At 40.9% G+C, this 22,641-nt stretch overlaps 1 protein-coding gene across 2 annotated transcripts in view; it reads right to left on the bottom strand.

The window, feature by feature from the left end:
• The window catches only part of LOC122294799 (xanthine dehydrogenase 1-like), a 35,237-nt gene that overhangs the window by 6,361 nt on the left and 6,235 nt on the right, over nucleotides 1–22,641 (bottom strand). For both annotated transcript variants that reach the window (XM_043103774.1, XM_043103775.1), the window contains 6 exons: nucleotides 13,210–14,715; nucleotides 12,609–12,851; nucleotides 11,871–12,185; nucleotides 8,125–8,364; nucleotides 6,359–6,643; nucleotides 5,916–6,137 (listed from right to left, as the gene is read on the bottom strand). In XM_043103774.1, coding sequence (XP_042959708.1) covers nucleotides 5,916–6,137; nucleotides 6,359–6,643; nucleotides 8,125–8,364; nucleotides 11,871–12,185; nucleotides 12,609–12,851; nucleotides 13,210–14,715 — 2,811 coding nt within the window. The remainder of the gene's footprint in view (nucleotides 1–5,915; nucleotides 6,138–6,358; nucleotides 6,644–8,124; nucleotides 8,365–11,870; nucleotides 12,186–12,608; nucleotides 12,852–13,209; nucleotides 14,716–22,641) is intronic.

Genomic DNA, 22,641 nt, shown 5'->3' with positions numbered 1-22,641 from the left:
CACAAACCGTAAATGACTTTTGAAGCACTACCATCCTCACATAATAAATTTCCATACGCCCACATCATACCTTCCCCTCACTAAATTGGAGCACCATCCTCCCCACTCACTCCCATGTCTAGAAATAATAATATCCTTCCAGAGAGTGTCCCCCTCTAGGAAGAATCTCCACAATAATATCCTTCTAGAGAGTGTCCCCCTCTAGGAAGAATCTCCACAACCATTTTCCCAGTAAAGCTTTATTGAACAACCTCAAATTGTAGACTCCTAAACCACCATACGGGATAGGGGAACAAACTTTGTCACAATTAACCAAATGAAATTTTGTTTCCTCCCCCAAACCACCCCATAGAAAGACCCAGAATAATCTCTCAATTCTATTTGCCATCCCTGCAGGTAAAGGAAAGAGTGAAAGGAAATATGTGGGGAGATTAGTAAGAGAACTCTTAATTAGCATGAGACGCCCCATTTTCGATAGATACATCCATTTCCAATCCACCAACTTCCACTACTTTTTCCACCACTCCATCCCAAATAGCTTGAGCCTTAAACGTCGCCCCCAAAGGGAGTCCCAAGTATTTCATAGGCAAGGAGGACACCGTACAATCCAAAAACCGCGCCAAGCAGTTGTTATTGGGTACCGCCCCCACCGCTACCATCTCAGATTTACCAAGGTTCACCTTAAGCCCCAACACCACTTCAAAAACCAATAAAAGAGCCCGCATAGGTTGAATCTGGCCAGGGTCCTCATCACAAAAAGGAGAGTATCATCTGCAAATAAGAGATGTGAGAGTGAAATATTACCCACTGAAAAGCTAGAAAGAAAACCTCCACCAATAGCAGCCTTCACCAATCAGCCTAATGCCTCCATAACAATGACGAACAGAATAGGAGATAAAGAATCCCTTGCCATAGGCCGCGTGAACTGCTAAAACATCCAGTAGGAGTGCCATTAACTAGCACCGAGAAGCGAGCGGTAGAGATACAATGTTGAATCCAAGAAATCCAGCTATTACCAAAACCGCACCTCCCTAGCAAGTACAGAAGGAAGTCCCAATTCACATGATCATAGGCCTTTTCCATATCAAGTTTGCAAAGAATATCCGGGACTCCCTCCCACATCCTATAATCCAGACATTCATTGGCAATAAGTACCGAGTCTAGAATCTGTCTTCCTCGGATAAAAGCGTTTTGAGGCTTAGAGATAATGTGATCCAACACCTGGCTAAGCCGATTAGCAAGCACCTTCGAAATAATTTTATAAACTCCGCTCGCCAGGCTTATGGGGCAAAAATCTTCAACAACCTTGGCCCCATGTTTTTTTGGTATAATAGCGATGAACGTCACATTTAGGCTTTTCTCAAATTTCTGAAAAGAGTGGAATTCTATAAATACCTACATAATATCATCTTTCACAACATTCCAACAAGCTTGAAAGAAGCCCATCGAGAATCCATCCGGGCCCGGTGCTTTGTCCTTCGTCATACTGCGGATCACCTTATATGCCTCGTCTTCATCAAAAGGCCTTTCCAACCCACTCGCACTATGTGAATCAATATAATCAAACAACAAACCGTCGAGCTTTAGCCTCAAGCCTACAGGTTCCGAAAGGAGGTTCTCATAATACTGCATGATATGATTTTCTAGCTCGTCAAGAGACGAGAGTATTTGAGGGCCAGAATGAAGTGACTCAATAGTGTTGCTACGTCTATGAGAGTTTGCCACTTTATGAAAGAATTTCATACATTTATCCCCTTCCTTTAACCAAAGGGCCCTAGATTTTTGTCGCCATGAAATCTCTTCCATCAATAACACTTTCTCCAACTCAGTCACCACCCCCATTTTTCTAACTAAGGCCTCCTCCAAAAGATCTCCCGTCAATTCCCTTTCATCTAACTCCTGTAATTCCTCCATAAGGTCGTTCTTCTAGTTATCAATACTGCCAAACACTTCCAGATTCCACTTTTTAAGATCTTGCTTCAAAGCCTTAAGCTTACATGCTAAAATGAAACTGGGCGTGCCTGTAAACACATAAGAGGACCACCAAGAACATACCTTTTCCACAGATCCATCCGCTGCTAACCACATATTTTCAAACTTGAAATACTGGCATCTTCCCAGGATACCTCCGTAGTCCAAAACAATAGGATAATGATCCAAGCACACTCGGGGCAACCGCTTTTGAGAAAGCGCCGGGAAATACGGAGAGACAAGGAACCTATCCAAACTCGACCAACCCCAACTATTTGATCACATGAACTCGCCCCCTATGAAAGGGAGGTCCATGAGATCCAAATCAAATAAAAACTCCGAGAACTCTTCCATCGCTGCCAAGTTGCGATGACTCCCCGAATGCTCGCTAGGGAACCTAACAATATTGAAATCTCCCCCCAAACACCACGGCACCTCCCATAAATACATTAACCCCACCAACTCCGCCCAGAGTCGCCTCCTATCTCCATCCAAATTTGGTCCATAAATGCCTGAAAACACCCACTCCCATCCATCAATCATGTTTTTAAAATGACTCGCAACTGAAAAATTCCCAACACACTCAATCGCCTCTACCACTCTTTTATCCCACATTAAAAGGACCCCACCGGAAGCTCCCACCAAGGCCAAATAAGACCAACCAACATACAAACATCCCCACAAACTACGAATGATTCTTCTATACACAACCCTCAGCTTAGTTTCTTGGAAACACACCACATCTACCTTCCATGACCGTAATAAGGATCTTATGCGAAGACGCTTTTTACAATCATTCAGCCCCCGCACATTCCACGACAATATCTTAGGCTTCATAATTACAAAGAATGCCCCTCCCTTTCAATCTATCCATTCCGCCCTCACCCTCCTTGCCTTCATAATTAATGGAGCAAGAGAGTCTTTTAAGTTCCCTTTCTCGCTTCGTGGCCAACTTCAAGCGACTATCTTCAATGGCAATGAGTAGGGCACTAACCTGTTCTTCAAAGCCTACCAGGAGAATCCAAGAACTGCTTGCATTTCTTCCACCTCCTTGAAGACCCATCCGATACATGCACCTCTGAATTAGGGGGAAGTGTACATAATCAAGTAGGATCATCCTCCCCCCTAGTAGGAAGTTCTTTGTCGAACAAGAACACTGCCATTTCAGCCTGATTCGGAGTCAGATCCATCCCCTTTAGCAGAAACTCCCCCCACTAGCCCCCCACCTTGCATGGGTCCCCCATATTGGCTGCAATAGTTGTCGAAAGACCAGCCTCCTCCATGAGCCTGTTCTGGACAGACTCCCCACCCAGCTACAGAGTCAAAAAAAGGCTGCCCACCTCCATCGGAGCCCCCTCAAAGGCAATGACAGCTGCCGGCAGGCTTCCCTACTACCGTCGCGGGTCCCTCTGGCTCTATCGGTCTATTCTGTGTTGGATCCCTTGAATTGGAATCACCTGAAGTGAGACAGGCCTCTTCGCATGGAAGACAGACCTTTGGATCCTATTGGAAAACGGGTTCCGTTACCTTCGCCGACAACACCCCCCATGGTGGGATGCTGAGACATCTTGCAGCGCCTCCAAACCGACTCACTAGGTCGGTTCCTTCCCCCCAGCCCGATAGGTTTGGACCCAACGAATGGGCCCTTTCCCATGACAAGCCTACTCCCCCGATTTTGGGAAGGGCCAGAGACTGAAGCCAAGACCAAGGGCTCCTTACCCTTGGAGCTTCTGCTAGGCCCAGCACCAAATCCACCAAGCGCCTTCTTTGCCCTAAAACTAGAGGGGCCTGCCCCATTTGATGGGCCAACTTCCAGGCCCAAGCCAAACTCCAGCCCCATTTCCTCATCAATGCACTACTTGATGGAGTTGAGATTAAATTGCAAGTCTTCCAATTGCTTTTGCATTTCGGACATTACCTGTAAGATGTTTTCCTTTTTTAGGCCAGCACTCCCACTGCCACCAACCTCACAACCCTGTAGACTTGCAAAACCAGCACCACCTGCAAACGACGCAGCCCTTCTAGCAACCCTATCTTGCTGATGGGACAGGTCCAAAGACCTTTGGAGAGCCTCCTTGTATGACCGAGAAGGCAATGAATAGTGCCCTACCATCAGCGCAGAGGGTGCCTGCACACCGGAACGCGCAGCCTCCCTTAGCACCTCCACTAGTTTACACCATCCCCTACCATCTCTGTTAGTAGGGACAAAGAAACAGTTGCGACGTCCACCCCCATGGTACTCTTCCAAAACCATGAAAGCCCCTTGAACATTAGAGCACCTCTAGACCGTGAAACCCCTGTCTCCTTCACGATGGCCAGCGTAAAATCCTTTACTCCTGTCCTTTACGCCGTCCTCCAATGCTTTACTAAACCACCGAGCAGTGGCTAACTCCAGTTTCATACATTTCATAAAATTCCACCCTCTTTCGATAAGGATCAACCATCGACCCTCCCTTGACACCTCAAACATTTTCAGTTCAATCACCACAGATTTCAACGGAGCCATATCTCACCAACCAAACAATCACGGATGATCAAGCATTCATCAGAATGAAAGCTCATGAGAGAAAAACGTGCACAAAGAAAAAAAGTACGGAGAGGATTTTCTCTCTCATAAATGCTTTCTTTTTTATTATAGTGAGAGATGTTGATGTAATTACTAATATTCCCCATTCCTTTTACACATAAAGCACCAATCCATAATAAAAATACCACACTTCCTCTACTAATCAGTAGTCAATATTTTCCCATGAGAGGTCAACAACTGAAAAAAGAAACCTTTAGAGTCACTTCACTTTTCCAAATGCACTTCCAAGGGAAAACAGTAGTTGAATGCGTAGACATATTTTGTATGGGGATCTGACTGAGAATTTCTTATCTCTGGGATGAATCTACAGAAATTTATCCTCCCCACCACTCCAAGCTCAATGCATACAAGGTGGCAAGGTGCTGTAAAAATCAGAAATGTCCCCCCACTTCCAAATCCTGAACAGCTCTAATGAACCTCCCATTCCATTGCACCAAGCCATTCGAATTGTTGAAAATAAAAAAGGAAAAAGTACACATACAGAGTAAACATAAACTCAGACAGAACTAATACAGGTTTGATATAAATGTTTTCTAAAGAAAACAAAATATTAATATCTGGAGGATGAAAATAGAGTTAATTATCAGAGGAGGAGGAGGAGGGGGGGGGGGGGGGGGGGGGGGGGGGATGAAAATGGAGTTATCAAGAGATTGTTTCTATTTGAAGGCAAAACTAGTGATTGTGTAAATTACATTACAAGTACTTATCCAAATTAGGAGAAAACCCAATAACAAATTCTGTGAGAGAAAATAATGCTAGAAATTTCTGGCAAAAAAATATATATCCACTAGCATCCAACCACTCATCAAATTTTGTCATGACAATACAGAACATAGTGAGATCACTTTAAGAACCAACATAGACATACTACCCTGCAGAACTTTTAGTCTACATCAATCATATTTACGATTTGTCCAATAGTGTTCATTTAAAAGAAAAACAAAAGAACCTTATAGATACAAGAATAAAAGTATCTATAATTAAGGAAATTAGGTTATAGTTTAAGGAATTTAAAATAATAGAAAAAAATAAAGAGCAAAATAATTAGTAGTTTTACAGATGTATTGATAAAATTATTGTAAATAAAAAAAGAAAAAGAAATAAATGGAGGAGGAGAGAAAGCATATGGTAGTTTATAGTTATTTATTTAATGAGGAAATGGTAAGGTATTTTTGTCCCTGACAGCCTCTCCTCCAGCTCCCATCAGCAATAACATAATTTCCCAAGTAACAATACTTCTTTAGAGCAAACTGATCCTCAAAGATGACACCTAAGTTCATATGGTGCTCCTTTATATGGTCAAAAAAATATAACCATGGTTGCAGAACTAAGTAAATTATACTGTCTTACAGGTTACCTGGTTCATAAACTTTATTGTAAAGGATATGCCGAATTTGGTCGGAACTATGGCAATACCACGCTTCCTCCATCGGTTATTAGCATTAAATTTGTTAACTTCTTCACGAGCATTTGAGTAGTCACAAGATAACTTAAGCTCACTCCAGAGCTGGGACAAGGTGCAGTGTTGAAGTTGCTGGCCATAATGCGTTATTGAACCTTCCCCTTGAAAATTAATTTCCTAATAAAAATCCAGATGATAGACTTATGAGGAAAAACAACGACATCAACCAGAATAGTTACTATAAACTGTGGCCACATAAAAGAAAAACAACCAAGAAAGATTTATAACTTACCCTTATTTCTTTTTCTTTTCTTTTTTTGATAATTAATAGAATTTTATTATCACGAATAGGCATAGCCCAAGTACACAGAAGTATACAAAGGAAATACATAACTTACCCTTATTTCTTCTGGGCTTTTCTTCAGTTCTACTGCAATTCTTTGAATCCAATTTTCAGTAATAAGCATACCTTGAGGACCGCCAAAACCTCGAAAGGCAGTGTTACTGGGAAGATTAGTGAAACAAACCCTTCCAACAATCCTCATGTTTGGTATCTCGTAGACATTGTCTGAGTGAAACATAGCACGTTCGAGAACAGCAAGAGAAAGATCCAGCGAGTTCCCAGCATTATTGTATATTTCAAGATCCAGTGCAAGGACTTTCCCCTCATTTGTGAACCCAACCTAAGTCATACCATTTCATCATTATCTTGTTCCATCACATTGAAGTTTTAATGAAAAGGGATAAGTGCATCAGGGGTACCACATCACCTTAGCATGAAAACATTAGAAATGATGTAATAAAAACTGAATTAATTTGCTTAATGGTGGAGTAGATCCTTTTGAGTGTAGTTGGGATAAAAAAAATTAGTTAAGTTGAATACAGCATTTCAATTAAAAAGCTTAAAAATGGAAGATAGAAAATACAAAAAAAAAAAAAAAAAAAAAAACCATGTAGCAGAAAGGAAAAAAAAAAAACTGGGAAGAAAACGGAGTGGAGCACCAGCATGTATGAATTTTAAAATGTGTAGCCATTCATCACATCCCACTTCTTTTACATTTTCTTCCTCCAAACACACAGAAAAAGGAAAAAGGAAAAAGGAAAAACCCAATCTTACAACCACCAATGCCCTATTTTGAATTCAGAAAGGGAAAGCACCCATCTTTGGGTGACTTACTATTTTTTTTTATTGGCACCAGATGTCCAAGAACAGAGTCCTGACTAATCCCTGGGGTGCACAGGCTATCGGCAAGGAATTTCCCGCAAGTGCACCTCAGGTAATTCAAGGGGAAAATCCTCCAGTCCGATGGCCCCTAGAGATTGTTTGCACCCAATGGGATTTGAACCTTATACCTAGGGGCAGCATGCCCCCAAGCCCAAGGCCTTCACCACTTGAGCCAACCCCTATGGGTTGAGTGACTTACTACTTAAATGCTTTAATTATCCACTCCCCACTTGGTTACCCAACATCACCCATTTGCTCAAAAATTGGTACACTAGAACTCCTGAAAAATACAAGAGAGTGCAGTTCATTCAAAGTTCTTACATCTATCTTCTGGCATTTTTCAAAACTATGTAGAATAGAAATGCTATACCTACTTCATATGCTCACTATATAACAGAATATAGTAAAAATGGATTTTTGACTTCATTACACCAAGACAAATATCATTATTGCTCTTGAATCGACTGATATTCATACAAGTAAAATCTTCTAATCAATCCTGGGCAAGAGAAAGAAACTTTAAACAGAAGGAAGACCTAATGGGATTAAAAATTTGAAATGGAGGGATAGAGAACATCAGGTCACATTTTAATCAAAAGCATGTCATAGGACACATGCGAACATCAATATGTGGCACGAGCCTTTTTTCACTTTGAACAGAGGCAGGAGTAAAACCAGATTAAAAGATTTGGGTTATATCATAAAACAGGGTGCTTCATGAAAACTATTCTCTATCCAAATCTATCCTTATTTCTTTCCTGTCAACAAAAATTGAAAAGACTCAAAAACTAAAATAAACTCAAAAAATTTAAAACCCATATCCCACTCAAAAGCCACCTTAAACATTGTCATGTAGTATTGTACCACTAGAAAAAAAAACTTTTGAACTATGTGTACTGAACCTACGGCATAATCCAATTAGAGTAATGAATAGAATACCTTGTACTTTCCAAGAAAGCTATGCCTCTGCCCAGTTATCATCATATCTATATCCCTGTCCAATGTCAGTTTTACAGGCTGATTCAACAGATATGATGGAACAGACGCCGCCGCAGCAATGAATGCTGATCTTGTCTCCTTCCCACCAAATCCACCACCAATTCGCTTAGTTTTGCAAACCACTTTTGAAAGTGGAAGACCAAGAACACGAGAAACATAGCCCTGATGTTTCCGAGGGGCCTGCACAAAATATTGTGTGGTGAAATAAAAACAGAAAAATGTTAAGCCATGAGAGAACCATCTTTTAGATACGAGTTTAATTCTTTTTTAATAAATAATGAAAGATTTTATAAATTAAAATAGTAGACAGATATGAGTTGACATTGACAATGAGTAAGTTCTAGACAATGAAATTTACAATATATCGTATAAATAAGAAATGCATGCAGAACAGTGATCAGCACATAACATGCCATAAATTTATTTTGGTACCCCAGATTGGGTTGGAGTGATGTAAAAGCCATTACATGGGCACTTTTTTAGTCCCACCCTGGGTGTATAATAATTCAGAACTGTGCTAGAGGAAAGATTCTAGGGGAGCCCCAATGGTGACTAATCCTTTTATTATATCAAGCAAATATAGTTTGGCATTCCTTGCATCCTAACAAATGAGAACTAGGTTACTAATTTCAAGCAACACATGAACAGTGCATTGCAGCATAAAGCCCCAATAAAACATTGTGATTTGAGTAGGATGGGATTGTGCATCAAGAAGTAAATTGGAGTACAATGCAAGGCATTCTATGTACATAAGTTTGGAACCCTTATTATTAGAGAAAGGGGAAAGGGGATTCCCTTTGCCAAGGAGACAATCAATATTAATTTTCCATCAAAAGTGAAATGTCTTTTTCAACTCATGCTAATTTTGAATATCGGAAGATTCACCACTGGATAATGCTCCAATTTGAACTCTCAACGGTCCTTCCAAAGGGGTGACCACCCGCGAACCCACACCATCATTATTCCTTGACTCATTAGGGGAAGGTTAAAAGAATTCGAGATCTCAGGGTCAGGTCGAAGAAGTAACAATAGTCAAAGTCAAAGTGGGAGGGCAATCTTCTCTTATGGCCTTCAACTCCCACCTAGCCCGGAAATAGAACCCAGCCCCTTCTAATCCATTCATTTCTGCAAGCAAAGGGATCCAGAACTAAGCCTGTTTTTTCAGTGAAAACACCATGCGACTTGGAGGACATGAAACCTCTTGGTCAAGCCAAAAAGATTGTCGACAAAATGCTAGGATCTTGCTAAGAAGCAATGACCTCTTTGTTTCCTCACAACCTAACTGTTTGAAATGAGAAGCCCAAGCGGCCGGTGAGAGAGTGGTTAGTGGCTAATAGCGCCCTAGTTGATGGCATTCCTCTCTGCGGTTGGCACTAGAGGAACCACGAGGCACTCCATATGGAGCAAAGCCGCTTCTTTATCGGTCTAGTCCCTGGTTGTCCTCAATTCCTTTTAATCAAGGGATATCTTGGACCCCGACTTGGAAGTCTCTACCCACTTACTAGCAAATGACAGATGTACTCAAACTAAAACTAAGGAAGATGAAGTCTGCCTGTAAGATCCTCAAAGGAATGGCACGTGACTTGATAGCGCAGGAACAAGACCTTTCAATGCAAACAAAGAATAGCGAGACCGCATATCAAAAATGGGATATTGCATTTGAAGTATTAGTCCTCTTATCTGTTAACAAGCTAGTGTTATATTTATCGATTAGTCGACACCAGCATCTCAATGGCCAAGGACTACCTTACTCGAAATAGCCACTTTGACTTCCTCCCTTTTGCCAGTTTCACTAATGAAAACGGAGATTGACAAATCACACTTTGACTACAGGGAAAGATACACCTTCAACATAGAAAGATTACTCATATCCAGGAAAAGTTGAGATAAGCCTAACTGTACCCAAGCCTGCCTCCATTTTCTTATGTCAAAGAGGTGTTGCTTTATGAAAGTTCAACCTTTGATCGGAATACGGATGAGATCAAAAAGGCCATCATTGAGGCAAACAATGCAATAGCTTTAATTACTCGACATATGATCTTGAGTTATATGCATTAGTGCGAGCACTTCACCATTGGCACCATTATTTATTACATCGAGAATTCGTGGTATATTCAGATTATCAAGCTCTCAAGTAATTGGATTTGTAGAAGAAACTAAATCCAAAACATGCAAAGTGGATTTCATTCATTCAAGGGTTTGCATTCTCATTGAAATACAAATCAGGGAAATCCACCAGAGCTTCGATAGGGAAGTCTAGGAGCAGTACTAGAGGGAGATCGATCAGTACCGGATTTCATCTCTCCTTCATCAGTATTCAAATCAATGTCCTATAAAGCATTCACTTCTCCTGGTAGGTAATCCGAGTAGTCCGATAGGTATGAGTTCAATGTGACACTTGATTCGCCATCCCTTGATTCCTCTAGCCCTTATTATTAAGGCATTTCAATCTTTAAATTCACATCTTTCAGCGGGATGAAAACAACGTCGGGGACAAGGTGAGAACCTTCCATTGGTTACGCCCTTTAAGTGTTTGTTCTTCCATATTTAGATATGGAGATAGATCCAAATAGAGATCTCTATCTTTCTATCAATAGATAGATAGATAGGAATCAGCAAAGAAAGAAAAAGGGGTCAACATCTTACTGTGTATTTGAGAGATTGTCCTAGGATTTGACCTAAAGTTTCAAGGTATGCCCGACCAGCCCTTCACTTACCTATCCCGAAGGACCTTTGGGTATGGAGCCAACATCGAGTATAGTATAGCTGTGAAAGGGTCTCAGGCGTATGGGGGTCACCGCTCGGAAAAATACTTCGAAGATGGACTTGTTCCCACTTTATGTCTAAGTCCCTTATCCTTGTATGCACAACTCCAACGAAAAAGGTAAACAACCTAGTTGTCCGGTTGTTTGTATGCCAGACTACTATATAAATGATTTTAGGGGAGCCCCAATAGTGACTAATACTCGGTGATATCACATAGTGTGGCTACTATGTTCACTGGTCATGAAAAATCTATAGTGTAAGTTAGATGCTTTAGTAAATTGGGACGTTTGAAAAGCTTCACAAAAGGTAGTAAGCAATAATTGTCAAAGGAAAATAAGATAATTTAGAAAAATTCGGTCACTTTTGTGGCTTGCACATCCTAACACACAGATGAAGGAGAATTGGTAACATACACACATGTCAATCTTCAGCCCCTATGTATGGTTAATGAACACAGTAGTAGAGATATGAATGATACAACAGAAACTGGAAGTAACCACCAAAGATGCATTTGACTTAAACTGCTAACTAGGCGCAGTATGGAGTTGGAAGATATCATATGGATGAATATGAGAAGGGACCATTGAATCTCATACCTTCTACTCCATTTAAGTGCGCCAATAATGACTCTAAGCATATTTCAAGGAAAATATTACCATGCCCAATTAGAGCATTATGAATTCAGTAAAGCCAGATTTAATTTTTTTTAATTCATTCTGTACACCTAATGTTGTATGTATTCCCACACATAACCTGCATATTTCAAAGGCTGAATGAATCCATAATTCATGGTAAAGCAGCTAAATACCACCAACCGGGGCGGAATTCATACGATATTTCAATTTACATTAAAACTACAGCTAAATCTAAATTGATTCATGGTCCACATTATATGAAATAGGGATGACAAGCTTGCTTACTTGAGTGGATGAGATCATATGAACTTCGTTGCCTCCATCCACAGTCCATATCATACTGCTATTTGGCTCCAAGTAAAAATGTTCCTGACCTCCCACTTGAACATCCCCCTCTATGATCTTGTCACACTGACCAGATTGAAAACAAAGGTCCACATCCCCTTTTCTCAAACATTTCTCTGTGTTAGGATGGAAACTTTCAGCATTAATGGCATCCTGTATTGTTAAGATAGACGGGAGCTCTTCATACTCAATATGAACTTTTCTTGCTGCTATTTTTGCATTTTCATGTGTATCAGCAACCACCACTCCTATAGCCTGTATAAAATATAAATGCACAGTTCCACAGATTAAAAGTATAAAAACAAATATAAAATTAGGAATAAAAAATAGAAAACCAAAAAATAATTTTTTTATAAGTAACAACAATTAGTGAAAATAAAAAATAACAAATAACAAAAAAATGAAGCAAATAATTAAATAAATAACCAAGAGAGAATAAACAAAAAACAGTGTGACCCAAGAGGTACTTTTGATGCCTTTTTTTTATTATCTTTTTATTATTAACTCCAATTTTTTTGCTTTGCTATTATTTTTAAATTCTCAAAGAGGACATTAAGAAATATGAGGTGCAAATTGAGGATTTTGGTAATTAAGAGTGGGATTGGAGAAAAGGGTGCAGTTTGAGGATGTAAAATGAAATTTCACCTCACTTCTTTTATTATTCAGTAAGTGTCGTACCTGACCAACACAAGTTACAAATTCCGTAGCAAATAGTTCCTCATCATATATAACTGCTCCAATCTTGTTATTACCGGGCACATCTTTAGCCAGAAACATGCCTGCAAACCCCGGTGAAGACTTGGCTCCGGAGTCGTCCATGGAAAGTATACGGGCATGAGGTTTTCTGCTCAATATTAATGATGCATGCAAACCATTAGGAGGCAACCGTGTGTCATCAGTGTATTCTGCCTCTCCTGTAACCTAGCAATCGTCATTATATTGACAACAATGTTGTTATGATACTCTCCATAAACTAAGAACTAAGCACATGATAAATACTAATTAACAATTCAGCATTTTCAGATGATTTAAAATAAAGGTGAGTCCAATTTAATCCAATCAACATATGAGAAGATAATATGCTCATAATCCACAAATGGGAGACTTGCACAAACATCCACGCATGACAAGCATGGGGAGATAGCAGAGTAGAAGTCATTCTTCGCAGCTGTAAATTACTATGATCAAATGCAAACAAAAGAAAATAGTTTGCATCAACATTCAATAGATCACAACAATACAACTCTTTGGACACTGCTGTTTTTTCTTATGCTTATACCTGAAGTCTTGATGAAAGATGAACCTCAGGAGAACCCACAGCAGTCCCATGTCTTCTGACTTCGTAATCCTGACTTCCCATAACAGGCGGGCGGTGGAATGATTGTATGGCAGATAGATGAGATATTGGAACAATCTCAATAGAGTTCTTCCTGTCCATTTGATGAGAAACCCAAAGGAAAAATTTGAAGAAGAAACCAAGTATCAAAGATTTCCGAAATTCCACCATCCCACCAGGAGCATCTTCCTTTAGAAAGATATCCCTTTGTAAGATTTTCAAAGCATCCTGCAATAGCTCCTGGTTCCAATACTTCCCAACAAGGAACTCTTTTGTTTTCACCGCAGAGAGAGAGATTGGAGCAACCCCGCCATAAACAATGCTTGCATCAGATATGACCCAGTTTCCACTTTTTTCCTGAAGATAAACGCGCATTCCAGCATTTACGATTGCAATATCATCATCTCGACGGTGAGCCTGCTTAAACTCTTTCACGTACTCAAAGGGCCTAGTCCATGGTAAGAATACTGAGAGTAGTATTTCATCTCTTGCCAGATCCACCTTACGGTAACCCAGGAAGAACTTTTCAGCCATGACTGTTCTGATGTTTCCTTTGCAATCAATAACTTGAAACTTTGCATTTGACGCCATCCAGAGAGGGTTCAAGTCTGATATTGGACTGGCTGTACATATATTCCCACCAATAGATGCAACATTTTTAATCTGCGTTCCAGCGAACCATTTCAACTGTTCGATGAAAGCCTTACAAGAAGATGTTTCACAAGCATCACGATCTCTTACAACCTTTCTAAAAGCATGCAAGAGATCAGAGAGCCTTACCGCAGCACCTATCTCCATGCCATCCTCCTTCACACTCAAGACATTAAGTTCAGGCACATGCGTGATAGAAATCAAAACCTGATATTGTGTTCTCTTCAGCCTCATTTCAATTCCCACCTCAGTATTACCCACCAATAACTTTGCCTCTGGATATTTTGCTTTTAACTCTAGCACTTGCTGAAGTCTTAAGGGCCGATACCACTTAAGCCCACCAAAACCACACAAATCTAAAAAAGTTGATTTCCTCAACAATAGCTCAGGGGGGAATATAAGTTCTTTTTCTACATATCTGCTTCCATCTATCTCACTGAAAAAGATAGGTTGGCACCTATCACCAAATGGAACGCATTTTTTGGTGGAGTCTGTACCACTCAGAGCTTTGGGTTTACATGAACAAGGCTTACCAGTAGAAGGACAAACAGAATCACCTCCTTGGAGGTTTAGAGAAGACCTTTCTGTATACAGAGAATCATTTGTTTTGGCAAAGACTTGAAATGCATCAGCAATTGGTCTATATCCTGTGCATCGACACAAATTTCCTGCAAGGCATTCTTCAATCTGCTCCTCACTAGGTGGTATCTGACATGACCTAAGAAATGCATACAAGGACATGATAAAACCAGGAGTACAAAATCCACATTGTGAGCCATGTGACTGTGCCAATGCTTCCTGCAGAACATTTTGGACAAACACTTGAAAATCTCAGCAACAAAGAAAATAACTGCAATATTTTAGTTTCAGAATAAGCATAACTATACTATCGCAATCTCCAGAGCAAAACAAATTGATTGACTAAACTACGAGCTGCTAGTTTACAAGATCTGAATAACTGTACCCAGATAAGAAAATTTTTCCAATGCTTGGCAAAATTTGGTGTTGCAATTATCAGTCCACTATCATATTATCTTTCACTTTCATCTTTGATAAAAATATTTATGATTAAATTATCGTTCCTTTGCAACATAAATTATAAACATATTTTTAGGTATTATACGTGTCTCCATTAATTTCACAAGAATAGTAAAATTTCTCAACAGAGCTGAGTACATACATGTCTTTTACCAATCACAATCTCTTTTTTTTTTTTTTTCAAAATAACTAATACTTTCCGAAACCAAAAAGATCAAGGTCCTTGCTGAACTGTGGAGAACAAGCTCCATAAACCCACATTAACACATATTAAGAATATCTTTAACTAATAATTCTAGATAAGCAAAAGATTCTTGCCAACAGGTGTTATCTAGCTACTGCAGATAATAAAGACCAAGTTCTACCTCCCATGATTGAAGATAAATGTACATAAGAATAAGATATATGGGGCCTCAGAGTTGAAGGATTTTCATCCTATCAGCCTTGTAAGTGGGATTTATAAAATAATTTCAAAGGTGCTTGCAAACCGTACAAGTACGATGATGGATAAGATTATTTCTAAGCCCCATAATGCTTTTGTTCAGGGTAGGAAAATACTTGATTCTGTTCTGATTGCTAATGAATATTTAGATAGTTGTTTGAGGGAGGGTGTTCCTAGTATTCTTTGTAAGCTTGATATGGAAAAGGTGTATGATCATGTGAATTGAGATTTCCTTTTCTATATGCTTGGGAGATGTGATTTCGGGGAGAGGTGGTGTGGGTGGATTAGACATTGTGTCTCTACTGCTCGGTTTTTAGTGTTAGTCAATGGAAATCCTTGTGGTTTTTTCCATAGCTCTCGTGGTTTGAGACAGGGGGAACCGTTATCCCCTTTGCTCTTTGTTATTCTCATAGAGGCATTGAGTCATATTGTGGAGGCTGCTGTAGAGAGGGGAGGGTTTCCCTCTGGTTTTTCGGTGGGAATTGCTAATAATGGGATCTATCACACTTTCTCATCTTCTTTTTGCAAATGATACTCTTTACTTTTTGTGATGCTGATTGTGGGCAGATTCAAGCCTTAAGGGCTGTGTTATAATGTTTTAAAGCCATCTCAGGCCTTAAGGTGAATTTGGGTAAGTCCGAGATGGTTCTGGTGGAGGAGGTGCGGAACATACTGTTGGCGGATCTTTTGGGCTGTAAAGTTGCCTCTTTACCTATGAAATATCTTGGTCTTCCATTGGGGGCATCTTTCAAAGCTAAGAAGATTTGGGATGGGGCGGTTGAGAAGATTGAGAAGAGATTGGCGGGCTGGAAGCGGCTATACTTATCAAAAGGGGGTAAAATTACTCTTTCCAACCTCCAAACTTATTATCTTTCGTTATTTGCATTTCCAGCAGGAGTGGCAAACCGGATTGAGAAGATATTTCGTTCATTTATGTGGGGTGGAATGAGAGAGGAGACTAAATTCCATCTTGTTAGTTGGAATAGAGTTTGTTCTCCTATTGCATATGGAGGTTTAGGGATTCTCAATTTGAGTAGTTTCAACCAAGCTTTGTTGGGAAAGTGGTTGTGAAGGTATCAATTGGAAGGGGAATCGTTATGGAGGTAGGTTATAGATCAGAAATATGGGAGTGATTGGGGAGTTGCTGTTCTAAGTAGTCTAGGGGGGCTTGCAGTGTGAGTCTTTGGAAATTTATTAGAAATGAGAGGGAGAGCTTTGTTAAACATGTTAATTTTGCTGTTGGAGAGGGTTCAAGGATCTGTTTTTTGTTTGATGTTTGGTGTGGTAAGCGGGACCTTTATAGAGTGTTCCCGGCCATTTTTCATATGGTAGCTTATCGGCATGCATCCGTTTGAGATTAGTTAGTCCAGTCTAATGGAACCATGCAGTGGGATGTTTGTTTTATTAGAGTTGTACAGGATTGGGTACTCGACGAGGTTTCTGATTTTTTCAGCTTCTTATACTCCCTGGGTATTGGAGGCAATGAGAGGGACAGAATGTTTTTTTTATATAGGTAAATTTGTACATGCCAATGAGAGGGACAGAATGTTAAGGAAGCCTACAGGGAATAAAAAATTTTCGGTTCAGTCATTTGAGTTTTCTCCAGCCCCTCCCCATGCCATCCACCCACTAACGCACCATCACCCCTCTCTCTCCCTCCGTGATTAGGCTGCCCCACATGGCGCCCCCACAGCCCAAGGTATTCTGCCACCTCCTCTGCCCAGTCTCCATTTCAGTAAGCTCCCTCCCTCTCGCACTTTTCCCTCTGTTATTCAGTTCGTTTCTCTTACAAATGATTTCTTCCTCAGGAACATAATCTTGATATCTAGATCTTGTGGATCTTGTCAATTAGGGTGCTTATTTTTTGCATTTAGATAGAAACCTTTGGTCTCCAGGTGTATTTCTGACATTTTTTTTTTTGTCTCTTGGGGAGTAATTCGATGATTTTGTTTTCTTATGGTAGCGTGTTATTAATTTACTTGTTGGGTTCTCTTCTAAACTAATATACACCTATTGTAATCAAGGGCTACTATATTCTGTTCTGATTGCTAATGAATATTTAGATGGCCATTTGAGGGAAGGTGTTCCTGGTATTCTTTGTAAGCTTGATATGGAAAAGGTGTATGATCATGTAAATTGGGATTTCCTTTCCTATATGCTTGGGAGATGTGGTGTGGGTGGATTAGACATTATGTCTCTACCGCTTGGTTTTTAGTGTTAGTCAATAGAAATCCTTGTGGTTTTTTCCATAGCTCTCATGGTTTGAGACAGGGGGAACCATTATCCCCTCTCCTCTTTGTTATTATCATGGATGCATTGAGTCATATGATGGAGGCTGCTGTAGGGGGGGAGGGGGGTTTCTCTCTGGTTTTTCAGTGGGAAATGCTAACAATGGATCTATCACACTTTCTTATCTTCTATTTTCAGATGATACTCTAATTGTGGGCAGATTCAAGCCTTAAGGGCTGTGTTATTGTGTTTTAAAGCTGTCTAAGGCCTTACGGTGAATTTGGGTAAGTCGGAGAAGGTTTCAGTGGGGGAGGTGCGGAACATTAACTGTTGGCAGATCTTTTGGGCTATAAAGCTGCTTCTTTACCTATGAAATATCTTGGTCTTCTATTGGGGCTGTGTAACGCCCCAATGGAAGACCCAAACCACATATCCTATATTCCAAAAGGGCTAGTCAATGATACAATTGGAATCCCATTAGAACCTTATAAAAAGCAAAAACTTATCATTCTCAAGCAATGTGAGATCTCATACACTAGTACCCTTTTTTTTTTTATAGGTAAAAGTAAGTTTTATTAATGAAAAAAGGCATAGCCTGAGTACACTAGAGGTATACAGAGATCATGCCAGGTTACAACTAAGAACTAGTGAGAGTTACAAGCAAAGTATGAAGATCATCTGTGTTACAAATAATGGCCGAAGCCCAGGAAAGCAGGGTACAGTAGAAAAAACGTTTTAGTTCAGCCATAGAGCGTTCCATATCTTCAAAACACCTCTTGTTCCTCTCCAACCAAACACACCACATAATGCAGTGAGGTATCATTTTCCACACAGCAGCGATTTGAACATTTCCCCGGATACCTTTCCAACAGCACATAAGATCCCGGACACTTCTAGGCATGACCCATGCCATCCCTACCCTCCTAAAAGCTTCATCCCATAGGCCTTGGGCCACTTTACAGTGTAATAGGAGATGATCAACTGATTCCCCATCACACTTACACATAAAACACCAATCTGAAATATAGAACCCACGTTTTCTCAAATTATCCGAGGTAAGAATCCGCCCGATAGATGCTGTCCACACAAAGAAGGCAATTTTGGAGGGTACCTTGCACTTCCAAATAGCTTTCCAAGGATAACTATGACCATGGTGTAGGCCCACAAGAGCCGAATAGAAGGACCGCACCGAGAATTTTTTATTTCCACTTGGATTCCACAACATCCTGTCCCTCTCCTCATTTCCAAGAGATATAGCATATAGAGAGTCAAAAAAACCAGACAACATGTCCAGTTCCCAATCTTGAGCCGCTCTTGAAAAATTCACATTCCAATGAACAGCACCATTAGAGCGTATCAATAATTCAGCCACAACAGCCTCTTTATCACATGCAATTTGGTAAAGCATAGGAAAAGCCTGCTTAAGAGCCATGTCCCCGCACCAAACATCATGCCAAAATAAAACATTGTTGCCGCTGCCAATTGTAACTCTGAAAAAATGAGAAAATCTGTCCCAACCAGCTCTTATGTTTTTCCACAATCCCACTCCATGTGCACCCCGGACTTCGTTAGAACACCAACCCCCCCGAAGACTCCCATACTTAGACTCTATCACTTCTCTCCACAAGCCCTCTCCTTCACTATGATACCTCCACAACCATTTTCCCAATAAAGCTTTGTTGAAAACCCTTACATTACGCACCCCCAAACCTCCCCATTGAATTGGAGAGCAAACTTTATCCCAACCCACAAGATAGATTTTAGCTTCATCCCCCATTCCTCCCCAAAGAAAATTGCGAAAAGTTTTCTCGATGCGGGAAGCCACACTTACGGGTATCGGAAATAAGGAAAGAAAATACGTAGGGAGGTTAGATAGTGTACTCTTAATGAGAGTCCATTTACCACCCTTGGACAAATATAACCGTTTCCATCCAGCCAATCTTCTTTCAATTTTTTCTACCACTCCATCCCAAATAGATTTGGTCTTGAACGCTGCCCCCAATGGAAGACCAAGATATTGCAAAGGCAATGAGGAAATCTGACAGCCCAAAATAGATGCCAAGCCTTGAATATTGTTCACACTACCTACAGGGACCATTTCAGACTTTGAAAGGTTTATCTTCAAACCTGAAACCGCTTCAAAACAAAGCAAAACAGCTCTCAAATACTGCAAATGAACACTGTCCGGCTCACAAAACAACAATGTATCATCGGCAAATAAAAGATGAGATATAGTCATCCCTCCCACCGAGAAGCCAGCAATGAAGCCTTTACTAACAGCTGCACTCAACATGCGACTTAAGGCATCCATAACAAATACAAACAATAAAGGGGATAGGGGATCCCCTTGTCTTAACCCCCTAGAGCTGGTAAAGAAACCCTCCGGTGTTCCATTCACCAACACCGAATAGCGGACCGTAGTTATACAATGTCGAATCCAAGATAACCATCTCTCCCCAAAACCACATCTCGCAAGTAAATAACACAAAAAGTCCCAATTTACATGGTCATAGGCCTTCTCCATGTCCAACTTACACAAGAGGCCTGGTTTACCCTCCTTGAGTCTACAATCCAAACATTCATTAGCAATTAGTACTGAATCCAGAATTTGTCTCCCCTTTACAAACGCATTTTGAGGTTTTGTTATAATACTGTTCAGAACCTTGCTCATACGATTGGCCAACACATTCGCAATAATCTTGTATATCCCATTAATGAGGCTAATCGGTCTAAAGTCTTTCATCTCCATTGCCCCAACTTTCTTAGGGATTAAAGCAATAAAGGATGCGTTGAGACTTTTTTCAAACTTACCAAAAGTGTATAGCTCCTGAAAAACCTTCATAAGATCCTCCCCCAGCACATCCCAACATTCATAATAGAAAGCCATTGAGAACCCATCCGGCCCCGGTGCTTTGTCTTTAGCCATACCACGAAGCACCCGAAGAATCTCATCGGCTTCAAAAGGTCTTTCCAACCATTCCGAGCTAGCATGATCAATATTCTCAAAATGCATACCATCCAATTTGGGTCGCCACATGAATTTTTCCGTGAGTAATGCTTCATAATAGTTGACAATGTGGTACTTAATGTCTGCATGATTGGAGAGAACTTGGCCCTCAACCTGGATCACATCGATAGTATTATTCCTACGGTGTGAATTAGCCACCCGATGGAAAAATTTCGTACAACGGTCTCCTTCCTTCAGCCAAAGGACTCTCGACTTTTGTCTCCATGATATTTCCTCCATTAGTAACACCCTTTCCAATTCCGAAGAGGAGGCTAATTTCTTGCGAGAGTCTTCTTCAGAAAGAGGCTCACTCACCTCCCTTTCCTCCAAAACCTTTAACTCCTCCATAAGAGACTTTTTTTGATCAGTAATAAGCCCAAAAACTTCTACATTCCACCTCTTCAAATCTCCCTTCAAGGCTTTCAATTTTCCAGCCAATATGAAGCTTGGTGAGCCCTCGAAAGAGTAAGAAGTCCACCACGACCTCACTTTATCCACGAAACCCTCAACTTTCAGCCACATATTTTCAAACTTAAAGTATCGTTTACCCACCTGAATACCGCCACAATCTAGAACAATGGGAAAATGGTCTGAACAAATTCTGTCCATTCTTTTCTGCAGCATTGTAGGGTAACGTATCTCCCAAGAGGGGGACACCAAAAATCTGTCTAAACGAGACCACGACCGATCATTAGACCAAGTATATTCACCACCAACAAGTGGTAAGTCTACCAAGTCCATATCAAAGATAAAGTCAGAAAAATCTTGCATTGCTTGGTTAAGCCTTACATCTCCCGATCGTTCACTAGGAAACCTAGTGGCATTAAAATCACCTCCAATGCACCATGGTAAGTTCCACCAACTGCCCAAACCGGCTAACTCCTCCCAGAGAACCTTCCTATGAGTGTCCATGTTCGGCCCATACACGCCAACAAAAGCCCAACGAAAACCATCCTCCATATTTCTAAACGAACACGCAGCCATAAAGCTTCCAACACACTCCTCAATAGACTCAACCACCCTTGAGTCCCACATAATAAGAATACCCCCGGAGGCCCCCCTTGAAGCAAGGAAGACCCATCTCACAAAAGGACATCCCCAAATGCTAGTGATAAAGTTACGATCTATGAATTCCATTTTTGTTTCCTGCAAACAAACAATATCCAGCTTCCAATGGCGTAAAAGATTCTTCACTCTCAACCTCTTATTGGGATCATTGAGACCCCTAACATTCCAAGATAGGATTCTAGGCTTCATGGGGAACAATCTTGCCCTTAAATCTTCCCTTGCTAGTGCTCCCCTCTCTTTTGTCATAATTAATAGAGCAAGAAAGGCGTTTCAGTTCCCTTTTTTTCTTAGCAGTATGTTTGGGGGTTTGGACCCGCCCCTCCTGAAGAGCAATAATTAAATCCCTGAATTGTTCCTCATAACCAACACAAGAGATCCCCATACACTCCTGAAGATCCTTCACTTTCTGAACCACCCAATTCGAATGAGAGCCTCCCATAGCAATCAGGGGAGATAATGTGCGTATAGGCTCCACCTCATCCTCCTCCCTACCGTCAGTGTATTTCACAAGCTGGAAATCCCCATCCCCAATCTCCCTACTAATCTTCGAACTGTTATGTTCAAAAATCACCAATGAAGAGTTGCTCCCGAGCACTAGGGGAGATGTGATGCACTCGCCGGCGTTATCTGTGCCGTGAAGGACCTTCGCCGGTGATGGAACCATCTCACCGGCGTGTACCGTGTCTTGGAGGACCTTCGCCGGTGATGAAAACAACTCGCCGGCGTTATCCGTGCCGTGGAGGACCTTCGCCGGCGATGAAACCATCTCGCCGATGCTGCCTGTCTCTATCGCTGGAACCACTACTGCTGAGATAAATCCATCATTTTCCACCCCCACCTGGGGCGAATCCGGTGGTGAAAACAACTCGCCGACGTTATCCGTGCCGTGAGAGACCTTCGCCGGTGATGAAACCATCTCGCCAGCGTGTTCTGTGTCTTG

Source organism: Carya illinoinensis, chromosome 14, assembly GCF_018687715.1.
Source record: "Carya illinoinensis cultivar Pawnee chromosome 14, C.illinoinensisPawnee_v1, whole genome shotgun sequence".
Lineage (NCBI taxonomy): Eukaryota > Viridiplantae > Streptophyta > Magnoliopsida > Fagales > Juglandaceae > Carya > Carya illinoinensis.
The sequence above is the reverse complement of the archived record's forward strand: the minus strand, read 5'-3'. Positions and strand labels throughout refer to the sequence as shown.